Source organism: Meriones unguiculatus, chromosome 15 (assembly GCF_030254825.1).
Source record: "Meriones unguiculatus strain TT.TT164.6M chromosome 15, Bangor_MerUng_6.1, whole genome shotgun sequence".
Lineage (NCBI taxonomy): Eukaryota > Metazoa > Chordata > Mammalia > Rodentia > Muridae > Meriones > Meriones unguiculatus.
Genome location: NC_083362.1, coordinates 55,313,707 through 55,340,369, shown reverse-complemented (window position 1 = coordinate 55,340,369; position 26,663 = coordinate 55,313,707). Strand labels below are relative to the sequence as shown.

At 36.4% G+C, this 26,663-nt stretch overlaps 1 protein-coding gene across 5 annotated transcripts in view; it reads left to right on the top strand.

The window, feature by feature from the left end:
- Positions 1 to 26,663, top strand: part of Erbb4 (erb-b2 receptor tyrosine kinase 4) — a 1,096,075-nt gene that overhangs the window by 833,891 nt on the left and 235,521 nt on the right. For 2 of the 5 annotated variants that reach the window (XM_060368566.1, XM_060368564.1), the window contains exon 16: positions 3,511 to 3,585. The exons of 1 other annotated variant lie outside the window; for it this stretch is intronic. In XM_060368566.1, coding sequence (XP_060224549.1) covers positions 3,511 to 3,585 — 75 coding nt within the window. Of the gene's footprint in view, positions 1 to 3,344; positions 3,390 to 3,510; positions 3,586 to 26,663 lie in introns of all 5 variants that reach the window. 2 more of the 5 variants (XM_060368568.1, XM_060368565.1) reach the window with 1 other exon arrangement.

Here is a 26,663-nt window from a genome sequence, read left to right as displayed (position 1 = left end):
TCCAGCCCAATTATATTCTGCTGTACTTTCTTGTGCTATAGATGCAAAAGTTTGTTTTATGACATATGCTTTTAGAGGTCTTGGGTTTCCATTTTGGCATTTGATTTTCTCCTGTTGTGTATTTTTCAGACACCTTTCTACTTCCTCCATCTCAACTCTCCCCAGTGATCCTTTTTGAAGGAGTTTCTCCCTATGACCCTGGTTCAAAATATTTTTCCCACTTTTGGGAACATTTCTGACTTCCCATGAAATAAACATAGCAAATTCTAGATCCAAAGGAAAAATTTAAACCATCAGTCCTTCTCCTAAAGTGCACGTGAGGAAACATGTTCCTCCTTTATATATATATATATATTGCTGGTGCAATTCTTTTCAAATATAAATTACAGCACAAACTTAAATCATTTGATTGTCACTTAGAATTATTATACCGTCTGTCAGCTCCTCTCTTTCCACCCCCATTGCATTAGTGGCATTTATTGAGACTGCTTTCGCCTGTCAGCTAGTAGCCATTCAATTAGTTTGTTTTGCTTTTCTGACAAGAACTAACTGTTCTCCATGCCAAAATAGCCTAGTTGTTTCCCATTTAATTAGTCTCCATGTGACAAAAGATTTCAGATACAAATATAATGTTTGCCTTTTGCTATAGTACTTTCTCAGTTCTTCAAAGTAGCCTTTTAAAATTTAATGCTTTTATGTTTTCATAAGCATACATATTGTCCATTGAGAAAATCTGTCCTTCCTTGTTCTTTGGCCCTCTTTTTTTCTCACTCCTCCTCATCCTGTGGATCCACTTTGCTGCCCTAGATAGTTCCACTTCTTTTGTCCACGTGTGTGTGTGTGTGTGTGTGTGAGAGAGAGAGAGAGAGAGAGAGAGAGAGAGAAGAGAGAGAGAGAGAGAGAGAGAGAGAGAGAGAGAGAGGGAGGGAGAGAAAGAGAGAGAGAGAGTGTGTGTGTATGAGAGCATTTGTGTGTATGTCAGTGAGTGGATTGTGTGAGAGTGTGTGTGTGTGTGTGTTATTTTATATTGCTGTATAAGCTTTAGGAGACACAAGTAAGAGAAAATTACAGTATTTGCTTTTCTGAGGTTGGCTTAAATAGTATCATAAGCTGATCTCCAGATGGACAGATTTTCCTATATAACTTTGTTTCCTATAATTAAAAAAATATATATCATGTATATTTACCACATTTTTCCATTCATCCCTATGAAGAGAAAACCTACAGACAGACAGGCCTTCCCTTGTCTAGTACATAAAATCCTACAAGTCTCCCATTCTCTCTTTCCTCTCCCTGTGTCAGCCCTCACGCTCCCATCTCTTCAGAATTTTTCGGAGACTGTCTAGCTCTCCAGCTGGGCTTTTGCGTCTCCTACTTTGTTACTCCTAACAGTCAGTGTTGTGCCATCCGTAACTGTCAATATCTCAAACTACAGATTCTCAAAATGGTGACCATGACCTTCTGAAGCATGACTTTCTGGTGTCCCTTCTCCATGGTATATTTACAAAACTATACCATACACGTGTGTTCATGTATCTGTCACCTTTAAACCATGAGCTCAATGAAAATAAGGAAAATGGCATGTAATTCATCTCATTTCTTCTGGCAGCTCCTTGAACGGTACAAGCACTTTAGAAGGCTTATCACACAGGCATACTGAATGAATGAAGATATTTCATTATTCACACTCTCTCCTCAAACAGAATTTCACTATTGAATGTTTTTATCTTTCAAGGGTCATTATAAAGATTACACACAAACTACAGCTTTTCAGACTGTCTCTTGGACATAAGAAGTAGACTGTTAATTTTACAAAATGGCAGTATTGTCATAAAAACAGCATTTTGAAAGGGATATCACTGGAACACATAAAAACAGTTCTTTAGAACAGAGTAAAATAAAATGATATGTGACAATACTAGGATATTTTAGTAGTTTATCTTCTAATTAAAATTGTTTTGCTTAAATCTAATGTATGGCACCAAGTCAGTGATGTGTGCACTAGCATATATATATGCTAATATATATATGCTAATATATATATATAGTTTTTTTTTAATTTTATGGACCTTTGTCACTTTTTGCAGGTTAAAATTTACTTTTGCCTCTCAAAGCTGATCCACAAAAGGAAAACACAACAAATTAATATCCTACCCAGTAGACTATATGTTAAAGCATAGATGATGAAGCAAAGAGATAGTGGCTTGTGGTGGCCCAATGAGAGCTAGTAACTCACTAATGTGTGGAATCAACTACAGAAGCTGCTTCTGTGGATACCTAAAACTTCTTTTTCACTTTTGAAACTTGAGCATTTAGAGAAACATGTATTCCTTGATTAACACTCAAATTAGAGAGCTCTACAGATCTTACAGCCAGAGGTTGTTTATCTTTGAAAGAAGGAAGAAAGGAAATAAATTCAACTTAAACACACTGGGTAATAGAAGGCACATTTTTATAATGGCTTCAAAATGAAGTTCTAAAGGCCGTTTGTTAGAATTTTCTGTATGTAAGTAAATCCATCAAAGGTTCATACTGGTAGATTCCTGGGCTACCTCTGTATGAGTTTATTGACTTGTTACTGAGTATTTATTTGCTTTTGTTTGAGTTCAATATTATGACATTTTTAAAAGTTTCTGTTTACAGGTCATGATTTTGCTATTTAAAAGTAGTCATCAAGATATACTGAAGTACGGCCAAATCAGCTAATTTGAATTTTAAATAACTTCATGTTTAATGGTGAAAATGATTTTAAAATATTATTAACAAAAGATTGAAATAATCTGATTATGTAAAATATCCATGGGAATTGCATTAAAATATATTAACTTATTTTCTGCCAACATCCATCTTTAATGAGCATCAAGCATAAGGCTGTTATATTACATTCAATTGTTCATAGCCTTTTTATTTATTTTTTATTTTACTTAAACTTAACGGTGTTTTTAAAAATGTACATGAAAACAGCCATAGTCATTAAACTAGCAAGCAATTAATACAGCTGTGTATAATGGTGAAATATGTACATGAGTTGAAGATTTCAGAAATGATTGATGTGTATAGAAGTTATCCACAGGAGCAGGTAAAATTTCCTTTGCTGTCTCCATGTTTTCTGGCACTGTACTTGAGTGGTAATGTCGATTCAGTTCTGTGTTTCCACCAAGAAATAATTTTCTCTCAATTTTTAAAAATTATGTTGTTCCAGAAACTGTCTACCTAATAATAGTAAGAAAAAAGTACGCAAGTTCAGTATTTATCTCACTATCCCAACGGTTCTTCTTCTTCTTCTTCTTTTTTATGACTGATTTCTCTTTCCTTGTATTTCTTTTAAATTTGCAAATCTGCAGGTGCATAGGCTCAAGTATTGAAGACTGCATCGGCCTGATGGATAGGTACTGGGTGTGCTTGCTTCCCATGTTCTTCCTCCAAGGCTCCATGCGTGAGCACTGGTGCATGTGTGTGCATGCCACTGTGGATGGAGAATGATGTTTTCTGTTCTGCAATTGCTTGCAGGTGTAACGGTCCCACTAGTCATGACTGCATTTACTACCCATGGACAGGCCATTCCACTTTACCACAACATGCTAGGTAACATCAATCATGTTTCCGTTTTATCACTCAAACTCTTCTTAGTGACCCCAGAAAAAAGTACTAACCAGTTGGACTGAAGTTTTAATACATTAAATGAGAGTTACAGCAGAATTGAAAACACTTTGCTTTCTAATTCATTTCTTAATCTTGCCTTCATTCATTATGATTTCAAAGTACTAATTAGTAATACCATTGACTTTAAATTTTGTAAATTTAAAAAAATTAGAAATTATCCTAGCACATAACAAAACATTGTTATAATATTTTGTTATAATATTAAGTTATACATGATTTCAAAAATCAAAATTGTTAAATGAAAACTTTAAAAATGTTGATTAATGCTTATACAATATAATATTTATTATATGATTTGAATTTAAGTTCTGATTTTGTGTTATTTTGAACTGATTGGTATATTTTTAGATAGAAAATTTATCCCAGAATAAATGCAATAAAAAATGTTTTGTACAGGTCAAAGCATATATTGGAATTACAAGAATATAACATATGTTTCATGCTTATGAAAAATTCAGAACACAAATATTTACAGTCGCTTTTAATCATAATCAACAAAAATCAGAAGCAACTTAGGCTATCAAATTTTGGTATACCTATGTGATCCAATACACCTGAGTAATAAAAAGGAAGAAATTGATGCTACACACACCATAGATGGATCCTGAATTCATTATGCTGAATGAAAGAAGCCAGACTGTTAAAAGGACATACTCCTTGATTTTCTTTTTTATATCAAACTCTGGAAAATATGAAATACAGGGACAGAAAATCAGCCAAGGTTATCCAAAGCTATAGTTCCAGGAGTAAAGTTTACTATGGTATGGTAAGAAGGAATTGGACAGATAATGGAATTGTCTCTACCTTGATTGTGGTATTTTTTGTACAATTAAAAATGATTAATTCAAACCATAAGCTATATATTTTTGTAAGGTATATAAATTTTGTGTTTTGTCATTTATATATAAAGAAATATAACTTTAAAAACATTTTATGAAACATTTTAACTAGGAAAGTAGTAAATTTGAAACTATATAGAAATATCATTAGCTCTATGAAACAAATTAATTGGATTTTTTGCAAAAAAAAGGAATTATGTTAGAGTAAAAGGCAAATGAAAATTTCAGATGAAACATTTCTTTTAATATAATTTTCATGTTGTCACATGAAAATGAAGCATCTATAAAGCACAATCATCAGATTAAAAAAAAAAAAACAAACAAACACAATAGCTATAGATTCCAACAGCTGCCATTATCAAATGTAGTCACTATCCTGAATTCTAACACTTAAAAAACAGTTTTTCTTGTGTTTCCATCTTATTTTATTCAATCTTGATTTATATTCTTCTATGCATCTGGCTACTTTCACTAAATATTTTATGTATGAGATTCATCTATGTGACCAAATCCATTCATAGATTCTCCATTCATATGCCTTTAAATGATTTTAAATTTTAAAATGATCAGATAAGTGACGTGTCATCTTCATAAATTGTTTGTGAATAAGTAAATAGTGATGACAAGTTCTGAAGTAAATTATGTATTTAGAGTGTCTTGACTTACACAGCAGTGGCACATTGAAACTTGGGCTTGAACAAACTAGCTGATATAGTTGTCTAAAGCTAACTTAAAACTATGAGAAAAATAAAGAAACCAAGAGAATTGAATGAGAAAAAGTAAGCAGGGATTAAGACAGAAATCCAAAGTCCTGCTTTGTCTTCCAAGATCCATCTTGGATTCTTACCTTGCTCACAACATAGTCTTTCTTCTTTCAGACATTGAGTGAGTCACTGAACTATCATTTTGAAGAATGATTTTGTATTTATTTCGATGATTTTACTTATAATTATTCTAACATTTTAGTGAGAAAGAATTTCACATTGTGGTTAAAGAATGGTCTCTTTAATTAATTAATATATTACAATTTATTCACTTTGTGTCCCCTCTGCATTTCCCTACGTTTCTTCTCAATCCCACCCTTCCTCCCTCTTCTCTCCTTATGACCCTCCCCTAGTCCATTGATTGGGGAGGTCCTCCCCTTTGATCTGACCCTAGCTTATCAGGCCTCATCAACTCGGGCTGCATCATCTTTCTCTGTGGCCTGTCAAGGCTACACGATCCTCTCTCCTACCAAGGGTCAGTGATCAAAGAACCAGCCACTGAGTTTGTATCAGAGACAGCCATGCTCTCTTTAAAATCAGGTTTTCAGGTTTAAAAATCAAGCTCTAACCATTTTTAGGTGTGTGACTTTATGGTCTTTAAATTATAGGAGTCTCACTCTTTCATATGCAAAAGGACATCATTTATGTATTCCTAAACAGTTCTGGGTATTGAATGTTGCCTTAATAACAATGCCTGGCTCACAGAAACCACTCACTTTTTCATATGTTCTACATATTATTATCATTATTTTTATTTAAGATAGCAAGCCTTCTCCAACCTCAGGAACGTGAAATTGTGCTTCTCAGGGTAAGGAGAGAAGTCTCTCGAAATCATCCAGAGAGTATATCGATGGATGCTGATGCCTTCCTGGTGGCATTCTAGAAAGCAGGGGGTCATTTCTGTCATTTTCTCTTGAGACAATGACACAGATGGCATTTGGACATGGGGCAGATATGTAGAGTGACAGATCACTTGTAGTTGTAGAAGCTATTAACGCATGTCATACAACTCAAAATCATAATGTTTCTAACTATAGATTTAATATTTTACAAATTTAAACAGAAACTTTCAGTCTTGTACAGTGCCTGGATTCCCAGGAGACAGTCCATAATTTCAGACTAATACAAATAATTATCAGTGTCATCAGTAAACATCCAAGGCTGGAAATGGATAGTAGGTCTGGTTCCTTGCTCCTAACACAAGGCACCTGCAGCTTACTGCCCAGGCGAAGAGCAGAGCCTCTTGGATGTGAAAGTGTGGTTTCAAATGTGGGTTCTATCATAAAATTGTTCTCCATGAAATTGGATGATAATGTGAAATTAGTTTGAGGATTAAATGAGACAGCACAACACATAGATCCATCTTGGAATGGACAGTCACCGGCTGCAGATGTAGCTGTGACTGAAATATTGACATCCTCTCGGGGAAAAAAAAATATATTATATGGTACCCTATTTGTATTTTATATATAAACAGGACATTTTATACGTTTGTGACTACAGAATCAACAAATTGAAATTTCTCAGGTTGTAATCATGTATGTTTCTACATTAAAGAACTACTTAGGGCTTTGATTTCAGTAAGTGGTTGGTAACCGGTAGCTGATTATTTCTCATATAAAACTCTAGATGTCTTTACTTAATGGCTGTTTTCTTCTTAAATTTAAAACAATGCAACTATATTTTTCAGTTACATGACCTGTGAGAATTAACTGACCAGTCAGGGAATTACTAGTGCAATACATTGGAATGTTCTTAAAAGTTTATATTTTTTCTTTTGAGTATTTTGATTTAAATTCGATGAAAACCTAAGGTAATCAAGAGTCCCCTTGGCTGCACCCCTGTGGGGAGGTGGTCAGAGAACATGTCACTGAGTTCATGCCCCCTTATTAGGGAACCCACCTGGAGACTGAGTCTATGGGCTACATCTGAGCCCCGGTCTTAGATCCTCAGAGGAAGACAATGCAACCAGTCCTGATGAGGCCTGATAAGCTAGGGTCAAATAGAAAGGGAGGAAGACCTCACCTATCAGTGGACTAGAGGAGGAGCATGGGGGAGAAGAAAGAGGAAGGATAGGATTGTGAGGAGATGATTTGGGGAGATGAGGGAAGGGGTCACAGCCAGTATTCAAATTGAATAAATTGTAATAAATGATAAAAAAAATAGTCTCCTCGGGTGCCACATATCCATACTGGGATGAATGTGCATTTGGAAAGCATTAAGATCTGAGGACTTTTTCATCTTAAAATTCTGCGATAGTTTTATAAATATCTGTCTTGGCTGAATAAAGCAAATATTTCATAATGGGAAAACCAGAAATAGGACAATGGGAATGGAATGTTTTAAGCTTCATAATCCACCTTTTAACTGGGAGGTTATTCAAATGCTTAACTTTCTTCTAGTCACAGAAAATTACATTGAACATGCCAATGTGACTGCTTCAAAATATATAGAGAAAGCACTCCCCATGGCCCCATTATGCTCTGTTCTGTTCCCTAAACCAGCAGGAAACGGGAATTGAAGATCCAAATGAACTCAGGTGAAATGTTTCCAATCTTGATCGACTTTCATTTTCTAAGCAGCGTTATGTTTTTTCTTCCCAAACCTGCAATTTGTGAATTGGTTTTCCACACTCCACTTACATTACAGGCCATTCCTGGAATCTTCTTCCAAGAAGATTGGTGGGATAGGATGGAAAGAATTTAAGACTGTCTTTTTATCATAGAATGTCCTAATTATAAAGAAAATAAAATCAGCAATCTTTTATTCTCTCTCTCCTCTCATTTTCTAACCCAACTAATAATTTAAGACTACAGTTAATTTGACTAACCTTATTTGAAAATCCCCCATTTTTATAATTTTGATTTCCGACCAAGGCCACCATGAACAATTATGTTTGTCAAGATTGTTTTTTTTTTATTTTCTGTGTGTGAAATTTGTCACCTATAACACACATCCTACTTTTGAATAGATTCCTTCCTGATATAAAAATGTTGAATTTTAGTCTACTTTGGAGTCTTTGTCAAATATATGAAGATCTTAAAAATTCTTCTCTCATATGCCTCAAGCGCATGAATTTGTTAATCACAATTAGAATTAACTGTATCCATGGAGCATTTCTGCAAGTTCTTTAACAAAGGAAAATGTAAACTAACTAAAAATTCATTTTACTTTGTTAATAGAAAACATTAAACATAGAGGTAAAAAAACATACTATATCATCAGTCTCTGCAATCTTATCTGGATTGGCTTTTTGTTCTTATTCATTTACCTTATATACTTCATAATATATAGTGGAGTATTTGAACAGTTTCTCTAAGACTGTAATGGACAGCTATTTGAGACATTTCCTATTTTCATGGCCATAGTCACACTTTTACTTTATGGTACAGTGGGTTTTGCCCAAGAGGTCACACAACAGTTTATCCTTTGTCAGACTGAGCTATATGTGATAAATGAAAGAGATGGCCAGGACACCACTCGCAAATGGCACACTGCATCTCTTCTTTTTTTCCCCCAAGGAAGTGAGTTCAGAATTTATGTCCAGATCACATGATTCAAATCACCCATAAGTGATCACCTTAGATGAGTGTCAGGTATATTATGATCGCCAAGTCCAATAAATAAAAGTGCCTAGCCTTTTTATTTCAAGTCCATCCTCATCCCATTGCATTATGTAGATTACGTTTTTCTTTTGAAAGAAATAAGGGCAAGAGAGGCATTGGAGCACTTGCTTAGCAGGTGATTCATGCCGCACTTCCCAGAACCTGTGAAATGTCAAAATGATCTGAGAATTCGCAAGGATTCCCCGAGTCTCTCTGCTCCCTTGTGAACCATCGCTCAGGTAGCTGAAGAGGCTACTTAAAACAAAAATAATTTAAAATGCTAGAGTGGTTTTCACATCAATATTAAAATGTTCGTAGCACAGTACCAAAACAATTCACAAACTAGAAACATTGCTGCATTCAGATTAGCAAGCATAAAAATCTGACCAAACTATTCCATATTCATGACTGCAAGTCAACAACAGCTCTCTAGGCCATTGGCTTTGGGATTAAAGTAGAAAGCCAAAAGATATTATTAATTTGATAAAATGTTTTGTATGATAGTAAGGATCAAAAATGAAATGAGTAGAGGGAAGCATTCAAAATATTCAACTTTCCCTCAGCCTAGAGTATTTTTCTATCATAGATAAATGGTCATATTTTATACACATTTATTTCTGACTCAGAACTGTTTCATAGTATTCAAATATCTTTTTATTTTTTATTTTTATTAATTACAGTTTATTCACTTTGTATCCCAGCTGTAGCCCCCTTCCATATTCCCTTCCAATTGTACTCTCCCTCCCTCTTCTTGTCCTATGCCCCTCCCCCAGTCCAATGATAGAGGAGGTCCTCCTCCCCTTCCATCTGATCTTCGTCTATCAGGTTTCATCAGGACTGGCTTCTTTGTCTTCTTCTGTGGACTGGTAAGGCTGTTCCCCTCTCAGGTGGAGGTGATCAAAGAAAACCCATGAGTTCATGTCAGAGATGGTACCTGTTCCTATTATTGGGGAACCCTCTTGGACACTGAGCTGCCATGAGCTACTTCTGTGTAGGGGTTCTAAGTTATCTACATGCATAGGCCTTGTTTGGAGTATCAGTCTCAGAAAAGACCCCTGTGCCCAGATTTTTTGCTCTTCAAGAAGGAGGACCCTGGTAAGGTGCTCAATCTTCATTCAGAAAGGCAAACAAAGATGTACATCAGAAGAGGGAGAAAACAGGGAACAGGACAGCAGCCTATCTGAAAGACTCTACCCAGGAGGGTATCAAAACCTATGTTGAGATTCATAGCCAACCTTTTTTCAGAGTGCAGGTAATCTTATGAAAGAAGGGGGAGATAGAAAGACCTGGAGGGGACAGGAGATCCACAAGGAGAGCATCAGAAACAAAAAGTCGGGGGGGGGGGTGGAATTAAAATATCTTTTTTTTATTTGACACAGACTCTTTTTATTTTGCATGTAAAGGTTGATGGTTATCCTATATATTACATAAGATTTTTTTCTTGTTATAGTTACTGATTTTCTTTTTTTTATTTTTTTTTATTTTTTATTTTTTCAATGCAATTTATTCAGGAACCTTGAACAATCCTCTGACCCTGGGGAAAGCCAGCCCACAGCTTAAATAGCCTCTGGGTAGCCAACCCCAGCGTGCCACGTGGGCAATGCAGATAGGTCCACATACATGGAAGCAAGCCAGATCCTCAGCCTTAGCCAAATGTGGAGTTGTTTGTGACAGAGAGCACTCACCATCGGGAAGGTGGAAGGCGGAAACCAGCTCCATCTTTAAGGCATAGCATTCCGCAGCTCTCTACAGTTCCCCCTTTTTGTTTTAGACACATCAGGCAAGAGTAGAGGTCTGATCTCTGATATTAGAAATAAATTGGGACTTTGTACCAATGTTCATTTAGGTGTCATCTACCCAAAGAGCATCAGACCCGTCTGATACCTTTTTCTCAGAGGCGGAACCTGGGGCATCAACCCGCATGCAATTAGACATGCTCTTCTCTGGGTCGAAAGCGGCTGACCCTGAGTGCAGTGCTTAGCCTCGCATCCTGAGCATAACATTTTAGCTTTTTATGGTAGCCAACCATGCTTGGGGAGACTGTCCTGCTTCAATGGCTGTAAAGGCCTGAATGATCATGGCTGCATCACACTGTTGTGAGACTCTAATCTTGCATATATACCACAGGCAAACCAAAGAGACCAACACCAGAAGGCCTGCTAACGCTCCCATGCCCGCCCATTCCTTCAGATGATTCATGGCTGCAGCAATCCATGATGATAGTCCTGTGGCTAGTCCTGCGTCCACTCTGGTAGAATTTACTGTGACAATGGCCACTCTCAGCTGCTCCATCGTAGTATCGAATTCTCCAGTCCAATTACCTAAAATATAGCTAGACAATTGTTTAGACAGATTTGCAGCACAGGAAAAATTCTCATGTTATATGCTAGTGACTCAAAGTCCAGCATACTTTCATTGACAGCCAAGTTGAGCTATTTGCCATAGGCTATCAATTTGCTCCTGCACGAGGTCAATCCTCTGATTGAACACCATCAAGCTTCCTTTTAGTTGAGCATTAATTCCTTTATGTACAACTAAGGCAAAATATCTTAAGCTTCAGCTGTTACTGATGATCTGCTCTCAATTACAAAGAGCAAAAGCAAAGGAGTGGAAAATCTTCCTTAAGTCCTAATTCTAAAAGGCAACCATGCTCATTTCAATAGAACTATCATGCTATTCCGGACTTCTTATGAATTACACTTGAGAATAATCAGTTTGTTAACACCTTCAGTATTTTCTCTAACTTTTAATTTATAACAATTACTATTCCAAGTTACTCAATGTAAAGCTTCACCAAGTAAACAACAACAACAACAAAAATCTGCATATGGCAATGCTTTAATAGCATGTAACAGAAGTAGAAAATAATATATATGACAAAATAATGAAGATGATTCTTAATAAAGAAACTTTACCTTTTTAGAAGACTAAGATTATCTATGTGACAAGTGAGCATTAATATTTATAAAAGAGTATATGTAAAGTTCTCCATCAAACAAACCTGGCCCAAAGTCAAGGGCCACACAACAGTTACTAATAAACTAGTGACTACTGAGGCAAGTCTTATCATTGTCCAGGTAAAATTAATTGGAGTTAAATTAGTATTTATCTAAAATGATTAGAAGCCATATCTTTAAAGCATATCTTTGATTTTTGTACCCTATTCTAGTCTTCACTTCTTTCATGCAGGTTTATTATGTATGTAGAATTATTTCAAATCTCTAGAGAAAATAAGCGAAATAATTGTGTAACAGCAAATATAATAAAGTAATTTTTTCTAGTGTTATGACACTAGTGAATTAGCCTGTTTACTGTCATAATGTGGTTTCTAGGGCTGTTTTTAACACAGAACAGGATTATGTATTTGATGATGAAAATAGCAATGGTTAGATAAGTAGGACTTTGTAATTAGGTAGACTAAAGGAGTACTTAATTAACTGTAAGACTTCTGCTCCTGGGCATATTCTTACCAGCTCAGAAGCTTACTGTACAATTCTGAATGCGAAGGGGCCAGCAGGCATGTCCTGGATGTTTCCAATCCTTAAGGGGTCACCAAGCTGAAACCTATGTTCTCAGCCAGAACTTACAGTCGCCTTCCAAACCCACTTAGGTTCTTTTAGACCTGAGTTCTTTGAAGTTTTGTGACTCATAGCCTATTTTCTTGGAGATAAAATGACTAAGCTATTTCTGAGATGTGTTCCTCCAACTACAAATTAATTATTACGGGACAGTACCGTTTCAGTTTTACAAATATACTCATAGCCCGAGTGAAAGCTAACTATCCAAAACAGTAAAGACTGTGCTCAGCTTTGTTGTGTAGAATTCCAAATCATACACCCTTATCTTAGTTTTATTGTCTTCCTACCTGGAGGAATGTGAATGTGATATTTCATCAGTACTTTCCAAATAAGTTCCTTTCACAACACGTGTGTTAGCATTTGGTTGCACAAGTGGCAGAAGGTATATATTGTGACAGAGTCTGCAATCCCGGACATCATATTCTACCTCTGCCTGTGTCCTGTATCTACAATCACGAATTAAACTTTATTTCCTTGAGCAATCTTGTGATAGTTCCTAGAACTGAGGTTGCTTCTGTCCCTTGAAGACTCTGTAGGTTAGGTGCATCCAGGATGCAGGTGCTGAACAGTCCTTCATTGACCACTATCTGATATTGTGACCAAAGAGCTCTGGTCATAAGTTTCTAATCTTTGCATTAATTTGGCAGATGTGTGGGTCTTCCTTATGATTGCTAGTGACCTGCATTGTCCCACAGAGTAGCCCATTACCACATGTGCTCAGTGAGTACTTCCAAAGTAATTAAAAGCGATAGAGAAGCTCTGTGGTTCCTGAGAACCACAAGTTCTTAGCACCCAAGTTCTAAGAAAGTTCTATGAAAAGGGAGTTGTGAAAGGGGCATTAGTAATTTAGCCAGGCTACATATTAATTTTTGATACATGGTGTTAATTAAAATATTTAAGTTGTTTAAATAGTGACATATAGGTATTGAATTCTGCTGCTCATGAAGCCATAATTTAATCCTTATTCTGGGTTATGGTTTACCCACAATAAGAAAAGCAGATGACAAGCTTTTACACAGAAAGGTTTATTTCATCAGCTGCAATAGGTTACAGATGGGATGAGTCAAACAGATGCAAGAGAAAACCTGTCTTCCTGGACCCATTAAGTATACGTATATATTTGTCTCTGAACCAAACTCTAATGAACTTTTACAAAATTAACATATGATAACTTGGACCTGCATTTATAAGCCCCAGCTTATCTGATTTACAAAAAGAAAATAACTCAGAATTGGGATTACATTGCATTTATCTTCATAAAATTATACTTCAGTCTCAATATTGATGATGAAACATTATTTGATTTTGGTATCCCATAGATGGCCAATAATTAAATAGGACTATTTCTTACATGTAGGTCAAAATTTTTATTTTTTGCCTACTTCATGATAACAGAAGAATCAGAGTTATTCATTCATATAACGTAGACATGCATTGTTCTAAGCCCTGAGAAAATTTTTTCCATATTTCCTATTTAACTAAGAGAATCTAATTAACTGAAACCCCCTCTGTGATACGGTTACATAAAACCATGTGTAGATATTAGCGTAAAGTGCTCTCCTCATGTTTTTTTCTTATTACCTCAGCATGTTCCCTAACTAATCATTCTTTTATAAACATACAATTATTTTTGCATATAATGTATGTGAGCAGGAGCTCATTAACAGTGAGCAGTTTGATTTACCAGCGAAATTCCCAGTGAAATTTTATTCCCAGCTACCATCCACTCTTAAACATAAAATGGTTTAATTTCGTGGTAACTCAGTACTAAAGAATGAATGATAAGGAATGGGATGTGCACCTTTTATAGACTCTGAACGCTTGTAGTCATTGTGATTTTTACGACATTCTGTTCTGCTGCTCAGAATAATGGATTCCATATGCTTGAGTCATTTATAGAATAATAATTATAAATACTTTCAGCAGAGTAAAAATAAAACAACAAAGATCTTTTACAATACGAAGTTTACTTTTGAGTAAACAAATCTTCTCAGTTCAATTTTCAGATTATATATGTAATAAAAGGTTCAAGGTTTCACTACTGCCATTACCATTTTATAATTAAGGAAGCAGGGTAATAAAAACAATTTAAAAAATTTTTACCTGGCTAGTAGTTGTAGAATAGGAGTTCAGATGTCAAACTAAAGGAACACACTTCTTCCTCTCTATCAAACTGTTTCTCATGTAAGTGCTGCAATGTAAAGAGGGTGACAATGCATTTTTTATTTTTTTTTCTTTATTAATTACACTTTACTCACTTTGTATCCCTCCGTGGTTCCCTCCCTCCTCCTGTCCCAATCCCTCCATTCTTCCACCCTCTGCATGCATGCCCCTCCCCAAGTCCACTGATAGGGGAGGTCTTCTTTTCCTTCCTTCTGATCCTAGTCAATTAGGTCTCATCTGGAGTAGCTGCCTTGTCCTCTTCTGTGCCTGGTAATGCTGCTTCCCCCTCAGGGGGAGGTAATTAAAGAGCAGGCAAATCAGTTCATGTCAGAGACAGTCCCTGTTCCTATTACAATGGAACCCACTTGGATACTGAACTGCCATGGGCTATATCTGTGCAGGGCTCTTAGGTTATCTCCATGCATAGTCCTTGGTTGGAGTATCAGCCTCAGGAAAGACCCCTGTGCTCAGATTTTTTGGTTCTGTTGCTCTCCTTGTGGAGTTCCTGTCCTCTCCAGATCTTACTGTTTCCCACTTCTTTCCTAAGATTCCCTGCACTCTGCCCAAAGGTTGCCCATAAGTCTCAGCATCTGCATTGATAGTCTGCAGGGCAGAGCCTTTCAGAGGTCCTCTGTGGCAGGCTCCTGACTTGTTCCCTCTTTTCTCCTTCTTCTGATGTCCATCCTCTTTGCCTTTCTGGATAGGAATTGAGCATTTTAGCAAGAGTCCTCCCTCTTGATTAGTTTCTTTAGGTGTACAGATTTTAGTAGGTTTATCCTATAGTATATGTCTATATGCCTGAGTATATACCGTGTGCATCTTTCTGCTTCTGGGATAGCTCACTCAGGATGATCTTTCCCAGATCCCACCATTTACCTGCAAATTTCATGATTTCCTTGTTTTTTATTGCTGAGTAATATTTCATTGTGTAGATATAACACAATTTGTGCATCCATTCCTCCACGGGGGCATCTGGGCTATTTCCAGCTTCTGGCTATTACAAATAAAGCTGCTACAAACATGGTTGAGCAAATGTCCTTGTTGTGTACTTGAGCCTCTTTTGGATATATGACTAGGAGTGGTATAGCTGGATCTTGAGGAAGAGCTATTCCTAGTTGTCTGAGAATGTGCCAGATTGCTTTCCAGAGTGGTTTTACAAGTTTACATTCCCACCAGCAGTGGAGGAGGGTTCCCCTTTCTCCACAACCTCTCCAGCATGTGTTGTCTCTTGAGTTTTTTATCTTAGCCATTCTGATGGGTGTAAGGTGAAATCTTAGGGTTATTTTGATTTCCATATCCCTGATGGCTAATGAGGTTGAGCATTTCTTTAAGTGTTTCTCTTCCATTTGATATTCCTCTGCAGAGAATTCTCTGTTTAGCTCTGTACCCCATTTTTTAATTGGATTACTTGATTTTTTGCTGTTTAACTTCTTTAGTTCTTTATATATACTGGATATTAGCCCTCTGTCAGATATAGGGTTGGTGAAGATCTTTTCCCAATCTGTAGGCAGTCGATTTGTTCTGAGGACAGTATCCTTTGCTTTACAGAAGCTTTTCAGTTTCATGAGGTCCCATTTATTAATTGTTGCTCTTAGAGCCTGTGCTGTTGGTGTTCTGTTCAGGAAGTTGTCTCCTGTGCCAATGAGTTCAAGGGTATTCCCCACTTTTTCTTCTAAGCGATTTTAGTGTGTCTAGTTTTATGTTGAGGTCTTTGATCCCCTTGGACTTTAGTTTTGTTCAAAGTGATAAGTATGGATTTATTTGCATTTTTTTACATGTAGACTTCCAGTTAGACTAACATTTTATAGCCTTTTTAAGTTCACTTTTTGTCTCTCAGTCTCAATATTGCCTTAATATTATCTATAACATATATTCTGGAACTCATTAGAGGCTATGAATTAGGAGTTATATTAAAATATAAGTAACAGTCAATCACGTTTTGCATACACCAAGTGAACCTTAAGCCCTCCTCTCATATAAGGAGGAAAACAACAACAAAAATATTGTAAAGTAAAAGCAACGAGAAAAATAGTGATAACGGCAGAAAAAAGCATTCAAGAATGACATTCTGGAAGCAGAATAAAAATATATATTTATGAGCATAACATTTTAGCTTTTTATGGTAGCCAACCATACTTGGGGAGACTGTCCTGCTTCAATGGCTGTAAAGGCCTGAATGGTCATGGCTGCATTACTCTGTTGTGAGACTCTAATCTTGCATATATACCACAGGCAAACCAAGGAGACCAACACCAGAAGGCCTGCTAACGCTCCCATGCCCGCCCATTCCTTCAGATGATTCATGGCTGCAGCAATCCATAATGATAGTCCTGTGGCTAGTCCTGCGTCCACTCTGGTAGAATTTACCGTGACAATGGCCACTCTCAGCTACTCCATCATAGTATCGAATTCTCCAGTCCAATTACCTAAAATATAGCTAGACAATTGTTTAGACAGATTTGCAGCACAGGGAAAATTCTCATGTTGTATGCTAGTGACACAAAGTCCAGCATACTTTCATTGACAGCCAAGTTGAGCTATTTGCCATAGGGTATCAATTTGCTCCTGCACGAGGTCAATCCTCTGATTGAACACCATTAAACCTCCTTTTAGTTGAGCATTAATTCCTTTTTGTACATCTAAGGCATGAGCTACATTGGCTAAAAGGTTATTCAGGGTCTGAGCAGTCTGCACAGTATGCGCTCAGGATGCGAGGCTAAGCACTGCACTCAGGGTCAGCCGCTTTGGACCCAGAGAAGAGCATGTCTGATTGCATGCGGGTTGATGCCCCAGGTCCCGCCTCTGAGAAAAAGGTATCAGACGGGTCTGATGCTCTTTGGGTGGATGACACCTAAATGAACATCAGTACAAAGTCCCAATTTATTTCTAATATCAGAGATCAGACCTCTACTCTTGCCTGATGCGTCTAAAACAAAAAGGGGGAACTGTAGAGAGCTGCGTAATGCCGAGCCTTAAAGATGGAGCTGTTTTCCACCTTCCACCTTCCCGATGGTGAGTGCTCTGTGTCACAAACAACTCCACATTTGGCTAAGGCTGAGGATCTGGCTTGCTTCCATGTATGTGGACCTATCTGCATTGCCCAAGTCGCATGCTGGGGTTGGCTACGCAGAGGCTATTTAAGCTGTGGGCTGGCTTTCCCCAGGGTCAGATGATTGTTCAAGGTTCCTGAATAAATTGCATTGAAAATATATATATATATATATATATATATATATATATATATTTATGGATGGATGGAGAGTGAGACAAAATTTAATGCCTTGAAAGCAGATGTTAGCCATTCTATTTGAGATTTTGATATTTTTAAAAATTAAAAATAGGGTTTTTTGTCTTTCTTAAGTGATAGAGTTAAAACTAAGTATGTTATGGAGACAAGACACAAATAGAGCTGGGTGGTGATGGCACACACCTTTAGTACCAGCAATTGGGAGGCAGAATTGGGAGGATCTCTGTGAGTTTGAGGCCAGCCTTGTCTACAGAGCAAGTTCCAGGACAGCCATGGTTACACAGAGAAATCTTGTCTCAAAAAAGCAAAAACAAACAAACAAACAAACAAACAAAAAAACAAAACCCAACAAAACAAAACAAAAAAACATAAAATAAAACAAACAAACACAAAAACACCACAAATGAAGATGAAGATCATGTTGGATTTAGAAAAACACTCAACATGTTTGCTCTACAAGAAACAAGAGACAAAGAGTGTGTGTGTGTGTGTGTGTGTGTGTGTGTGTAAGTGTGTGTGAATGTATGTATGTGTGTGTGTGTGTGTGTGTGTGTTTAAACTGGAGAACACAATAAATAGCATATGAAAACTGATAGGAATTATTAGGAGGAAATAATTTTTTCTTTGGTTCTGTTTTTTGAAACAGAGTTTCTCTGTGTAGCCCTGGCTGGCCTGGACTTGCTCTGTACACCAGACTGGCCTTGAACTCACAGAGATCCACCTGCCTCTGCCTCCAAGAGTCCTGGGATTACAGGTGTGTGTCCCACTGTCCCCAGCTTGGAAATTGTTATTTCGAGAGAAAAAACAAACTCAGATGAAATCTTCCTTAGACAACTGATGGGGAGGAATGCTCACTTCAAAGTAGGAAATTTGGCTGCAAAAGTTAGGGACCATTCATTCACTTTAAGTCCAAGAACTGCACAGACAAGAGCTAAAGATGCAGGAAAGTTTTTTTTTTTAATATTTATAGAAATATTGTTTATTAATAATAATTAGTATAGTATATGTTTTTTTGAATTTTATTTTTTTCTTATCAGTTACATTTTATTAACTCTGTATCCCAGCCGTGTCCCGATCCATCATTCCCTCCCAGTCCCTCCCTCCCTCCCTCATCTCCACCCTGCCCCTTTCCAAGTCCACTAATAGGGGGTGACCTCCTCCCCATTCATATGATCCTGTTTTATCAGGTATCTTCAGGACTGGCTGCAAAGCCCTCCTCTGTGGCCTAACAGGACTGCTCCTCCCTTCAGGGGTGGGGAGACCAAAGAGCCAGTCCTTGAGTTCCTGTTAGAAATAGTCCTTGTTCCCCTCACTTTGGGAAACCAATTGGTTACTGAGCTACCACAGGCTACATCTGAGCAGAGGTTCTAGGTTATATCCATACATGGTCCTTGGTTGAATGTCAGTCTCAGAAAAGACCCTGTGCCCAGATATATTTGGTCCTTGTGGAGCTCCTATCCTTTCCCCATCAGACTAACTCCCCTTCTTTCTTTTGATTCCCTGTACTCTGCCAAAGGTTTGGTCATGAGTCTTTGCTTTGAAAACACTGCTAGTTAGAGTCTTTCAGATGTGATCAGTAGACTCCTGTCATACGTTCAATGCACATCCCATCTGTCTTTCTAAACAAGGATTGATCATCTTACCCCATGTCCGCTCTCTTGATTATCTTTTTTAGGTGTATAGATTTCATTATGTTTATCATATCTTATAGGTCTATATAAGTGAGTATATCCCGTGTTTGTCTTTCTCCTTCTGGGATATTTCACTCAGAATGATCTTTTCTAGATCCCACCATTTGCCTGCAAATTTCATGATTTCCTCCTTTTTGATTGCTGAGTAGTATTCCATTGTGTAGAAATACCACAATTTCTGTACAGGAAAGTTAATGATGGTCCTGACAAAGAGACATGATTTCATCTTGTATTGATTATTAGCTAAGTTGAACACTTTAGAGCAGAATGGAAGAAATTGGCACATAAATTCAAAGAAAAATACATTGAACTTATCCAGAAAGGCATACTACTCTAAAATCACAATTGTATCTTATGCTGGTAGGTATGTTTGAGTGACTTACTCACAAATGAAAATGATTCTGGTTAATTATTTTGTTTTTTTTTTTCAGCCAGGTTATGATTGATTTATTATACACCTGGGTATTTTGAAAGTTTGGTTTACCTATGTTTGAAGTTTGCCAGATGAATACGTAAGCAAGGCAAAAGGAGTCACGAGTGTGTAATAGATAGTGATGTCGTGAATGAAATCAAAGGGTCATTGAAAATTGAGAAATGGGGGTAGAGTTGATTGGTAAGGGAGGAAGAAAACAAATAAAATCATTATATTGTTAATAGAGAAAATGTGAGAGTAGAGAATGTGCTGAAGTCAAGCACAATGCATCAACGTTCCACAGGCAGCACTGATTATTTAGTGCAATATAATTATTTAGTGTTATTAGTACAGTAGATAGGAGCAATGTGAATGAGTAAGCAGGAACCTACAAGCATGGGATGTGGATGGATGGAGTGAAGTAAGGAGATTCAACCAAAATTCACAATGTAAAACTGATTACCTTGTTCAGTTCTCAGCTGGATTAGAAGAATTAAGAAGGAAAATGTAAGTAATTAATCCTGGTTTTCTGCCTTAAAAAACTTAATGGGTGGAGTAGCATTCACAACGTACTTTCTGAGCTTAGTGTATAATTTTAAATCTGCAGTTACTTTGACACCTTCAAAAGATGTTAAGTGGAAAACATAATGAAATGATCCAACATGTTTCCATAGGTAGACCTAAAAACAGAAGTGAGTAAGAAATATAGAAATAAAAAGAACCAATTGTTCATATCTTCTGAGAAATTTGAATGTGAAGGAACAGAGGAAAGTGTCCCGAGAGAGAGAGAGCATTAGGAAAAAGGCATCTGAAGATATGTGAAATTTAAATGTGCTTTGGAACATCTCAGAGAATCAAAAGTTTGGCAGCATAAAACAGAATGAACACTGAGCATTGCGTACATCTATTAAAAAAAAGCCAGAAATTAAGACGTTAAGCAAATGAGAAAGCACTAGCTATGTAGATGAAAAGATGCCCTCATTCACTGTTTTCTTCAGGAGAAAATAGAGGTAAGAAAGTGCCCATAGGCACACAGATTATGTAAACAACTCCGTGGGATTTTGTTTGTAATGCTTCATCTTCTGACTCATGTTCTGTCTGCAACCAACTCATGGAAAAAAAAAGGGGGGGTACTTTTGAGAGAGTGTATTATCTGGAGGAATTATCTGGGAAACTAAATTCAAATATAAACTGTGCTTATTTTTGTATTTAAATCAATCTGACATTAATTTACAAATTATCAATAATTTGAAATATGTATTCCCTACATGCACCCAACTTGAAGGTCATCTATTTGATTTTCTTAAAGAAAATAACACCTTGCACTTTCACTGGCTCTGAACTCATTAAATTAGAAGCCTCTTCAACATATAATCAGGATCTGTCAGCACCCTGTATGTATTCAGAGAAATTAGCAGATTTCAATACCTGCCATGTTAATTGCAAGATGCTAACATATACCAATTACTATAAATTGCATCACCACCTGAACATCAGCAACGGCATGATCGCACAAGTGCAGAATATTAAAAAAATCAATAAATTGCAAGGGATTTTTCTTAATTTTTAAATTTCCACATATAATAAATTATAGCATGAAATCTCTCATAGATAAAATTTACTCAAATTTTGATTGCACAGACATAATTAAATTTATACTCTAACAATAGTGCTTGTCTTAACACTTTTTCTACCTAACTCTTTCAGAAAATTAAAGCAAATCAAGGTGGATTTCATCTTCATGGTGATTAAAGGCCCTTGTCCTGTTTTTATCCTTGTGTTTCAAAACATAAATTCTTGTCTTCAGTGTAATTCTAAGTGATACTGAAAACTACAGGAGTAATGAATGCTCAGTGCATTGTAGATATGCCTAAGACTTTGCTCATATTAATTATATACTAAAGCCCACGTACGGTAGTAAGCTATGGTGGTTTATACATTTGGGAGTATACTTTACGCATACACATTTGACTTCTTACTTTATTCACATAATTTTATACTGCTCTTAAACTTTCATATCAGTAGTTATAACCGAGAACTCCTGCTCAGATGTAGCCCATGGCAGCTTAGTATCCAAGTGAGTTCCCTAGTAAGGGGAACAGGGACTGTCTCTGACATGAACTCAGTGACTGGCTCTTTGATCATCTCTCCCTGATGGCGAAGCAGCCTTACCAGTCCCCAGAGGAAGACAGTGCAGCCAGTCCTGATGAGACCTGATAGACTAGGGTCAGATGGAAGGGAGGAGGACTTAGAGAGGGTCAAAGGAGGGGATTGCTTGTGAGGGCAGCTTCTTCTCATTCTGTGTGTGTGTGTGTGTGTGTGTGTGTGTCTCTCCCACTTTCATCTCTCCCTCCTTCCCTGTCTCTCTTCTCTCTTCTTTTCCTCTCTAGTCTATATCTCTTCCTCTCACCTTTTAAATTGTTATATTATCATTGTGCTAACATTACTTGATAATTAAAACTACACAATTTTTTTCAAGACATGTCCATGGCACACCACCTAAAAGTTAGAGTTTTGTTCTTTAGATTTTTTTTGTTTGGGGTTAATTTCAAATATCTAAGTCTGAATACACTTAGTGGTCTTAAAATGTGCTCAAGAAACCTTGTTGATGCTCTAACAAATAACAGTACAGAGATGAAGTTAGAGCTCATCTACTTCTGTCTTTTGCTTTCATTTCTGTTATCATTAAAAGACTAAAATTCTCCATAGCCTTAAATGCTGCCAATAAGTACAGATGATCCACCAGCCCAGATAATGTTCCAGATGGAAGCATAAAGTAATCCAATCTTTTTTAAAAATCAGAAGAGAGAGAAGAAAGTGTGGAGATGTGTATCACTTATGAAATGTGAAAGAAAATGCTCACTTTACTCCATATTACATTTAGATTATTTCCTTAATGGCCATTTACTAAACAAAGATTTCAAACATCCTCTTCTGTATGCCCATAAGCAATCCATACATTTACAAAGAGCTGAGTGTTAACGCTACACATAATTTCAATAATAGAAAAATAATAGAGAAAGAACAGATTGAGAAATTAATATTCTAGCTAGGAAGAGGATGTTTCATAGAGATGTCGAGTTTTCTTTCATAGTAATGATTTCTTTTCCATGTAAATGAAATGGTTTCAGGCAAAGTATGAAGTTGTCTTGATATTATATTATTGCAGTGCTGTTTGAATTAGTTTAGGTTTGACTTTCTTTTTTCCTTTCACATTATCTGGAGGCTATGAATCTGCATTAAGAGCATCTGGGAAATAACGGCATCTTCTAAGCATTATTTTTTTTTAAAAAAGTTTCCCCTTAATTAGGAATGTGTTCTAATTAGGGGGTGGATGTTTATATATGTTAAGGAGTCTTGTATTACTCAACATTGTTATTAAACACTTCAAGATGTGTTTTCTGAAGCTAGTCATAATAAACCTCCCCTAAAAATATAAAGAGTAATTTATTCTATAGTGAAAATGATATTTAAAGTTGGGTACAATGACCAAAACCATTTGTGAAAGAAGGTTTGTTTGTCTCCGTTCCAAGCCCTCGGTGGGAGGTTTGCAAATAGAGTAGACAGAAACAGCCTCACCCTCTCATTTCCTCCTTGAGTTACTACCAGTCCGCTGTGGGCCCAGAACAGAGAAAAAAATGGATATTCCTATTTTGCCAAGTTAGATAATTTGATTAATTTGAATAAAATGTTAAATATTTATCAAAGCACTAATTCAGTAGTTTACAAAATGTAATTATTACTTACCTAGTCCTTTTTAAAAGATTTATTTTTCCTAATTCTATTTGTATGATGTTTGCCTGTGTGATGTCTGTGTACAATAAACATTTCTGGTGCCTTTAGAGGCTAGAAGAGGGCAACTAACTAGGAAAAAAATGGATGAAAATGGCTAAGGAAATAGAGGACCTTCTAAAGTATGGATGTGATGGAGTGCAATACTATTTAGACAGAAAGAGAGAGATGATGGTGACAACATACATCAAACCTTCTCACAGATTGATAAGGGCGTGTTTCAGGGAGGAAGCTGCTTGATTTGATGTAAAGGTGCATTTATAGCCTCAATCAGAGCAGAAATATTGGAATTATTGCCTAAAATTGTGATCAGAATTTTCTCAAGAAGTAACAGGATGGAAGTAAAGTGAACAAATCAAGTCATACTAGTTCAAAGAAAATGCAGAGTCCAGTTTCCTATTTCCATAATTGTTCCAGATTCTTCAGTCATACCAAGGGGAAGAATTGAGTTTTCATAAATACAGCATCAGTTAAACTATAACCTTGATTCATTTATTAAATATTTCTGTGAACCATTTTAAATGTTATTACTATGAGGCATAGCGATTCCTAATAGAAAAGAAAAATATGGTCCCTAATCTCATGAAACTCAGAATGATATGGAAATAAGAGAAAATTCAAGAAAAAATTCAAATAAATAAATAAATTAATTAATTAAAAAATACCTAAAATAAGTTTGGTTTATGACTATATACAAATGTAGATAAGGTCGAAAGAGAGCATTCTTGTAACTATAATGCAAACAGTGATTATTAAATCATAAAGCTGACAATAAAATGATAGTCAATCATTGAAATGTTCCCCCACTGTATCAGATACCTAAGATGTTCTTATAGCAATTACTAAATTATCATGAAAGTTGGTAATTTTACAAAATTTTAATATTTTACTTTCTCAGTTGTTATTTAAACACTAAACTAAATTCTCCCAATCATGGATGGCCTTTACCGCCTCAAAATATGCAAGAACATCCTGAGGAAAGAGCAGAAACGTCTGCATCTGGGATGAAATTATCTTTAACTCTTTCTATGAGGAGAATTGACTAATTGGGTTAACACAAGCTGCGGTCTTGAATCCAAAACAAATGTATGGAACCAGGCAGGGTGGAACATGCCTCCAGTTCTAGCACCTGCCAGACGGAGGCCCAAATTAGAGGACACCTAAGGCTAAGTAGTGAAATGCTTCATCAAAAATGGAATTAATTAATGTCTAAAACAGATAAAACCATACACAAAAGTCTGTAAACAGAAAAAAACACCGATAAGTATATTTATATAGCTGGGAACCTCAGATCCACAGGTTTAGAAAAAAAGAAAAACCTTCTTCCTATGATTAATTCTGCATGTCAGTGATACCAGCCTGAGACTTAATCCAGCTTGGGATTTCAGCCATCTTTGGCTTCACCTGTCTCTCTTTTTATTGAGTACATATTTCTTTCTATTCTGCCTTGCTTTGATACCTTGGGACATAGACAATGTACCCCTAGAATATAACCTGTCAGTATGATTTAAATTATAACACATAAAAGATTGAGTAAAGGAAAATTACTATTATTTACAATTTATTCACTTCGTATCACACTTGTAGCTCCTCCTGGTCCCATCCTCCCTCCCTCGAACCTCCCCTATCCCTCTTCCCTGGTCCACTGATATAGAACATCCTCTCCTCTACTGTCTGATCCTCGCCTAACAGGTGCCATAAGGACTGCCTGGATCCTCTTCCTCTGTGGGCTGGCTAGGTCGCCCCACCAGGGAGAAGGGATCAAGGACAGGTAACCTTTTACCACAATCCTTTATAGAGCCGTGTCTACCATTTGCACTGTTGGAGAACTAAGAAATTCTTTAGCATTATGAACAATATTGACAGGCATTGTGGTTAAATTTGCAAAGAACTGTAGACTCCGTTTTTACTCTTTTTCATATTTCTTTAGATGATTTTTCCCATTTGGTGAGAAGATAATGGGATACAGTAGAAGTGAATGCTAAATATGTTTTTCAATTAAATGTTTATAATGTCTGGGTTTTGTAACTAGAGCCATTCCTACGTAGACATAATTTAGGTAATGGATTATAAAATGAGAGAAACTCTATGAATGTTGACATTTATGATAATTTTCATAGGGTTAAACTGTGATGAAATAAGTCTAAGCATGAAATATTCACCTGGTTGCCTTAAAGAACCTCCTTTCTTGTCTAGTTCCCTTTCAATGTTGTGAATATTCATAGGTTAAAAATACATAGATTTGTCATATAATCTCATGTTATTGTCCTTAGCCATGAAATTATTTGCATCAAATCCAAACATGCAAATTTATATTTCTCAAACAGTTTTACAAATAAATACACATTCACATAGATATGAATATTGCCTGTCAGAAGAAGGAAGTAACTACCAGGAAACTATTGGGAAAATTTCTCAGAAACTGGGTCTTAGAATTATAAGGACATGTTATATTACATATAGGCTCAATAGTAAAGTCATTGCTGAAACACTTTTGTGATACTTTTAGTGAATGAAACATGACATTTACATATTGAAAAATAAAAATTCAGTGGTGTGAAGACAAAGCGAAAAACATTCAAACATGTACCGTAAGAGAGAGGCTGTGCTTTTGCTTAAGTACTGCTTCATATTTTAAATGTACTCAAGAAATTTTGATCAGTAATCAAAGGACGGGGACATGATGTAAAACCTACATTTTGTCAAGTACAAACTGTCACTGTCAACTGAAGTCAGCCTTGTAGTCTGACCCAGATCATTTTCATTTGCTCGGAAAGAAAAATGTGTCATTTTTATAGAGCAGGTGGAATTCTAGGTCAGAATAAGCATAATTCGAGAGCGAGAAAATGCTGTCTTAATGTAGCTCTCCCAGCCTGAGGCAGTAACCCTTAAAGTGCCTCTGGGGGATA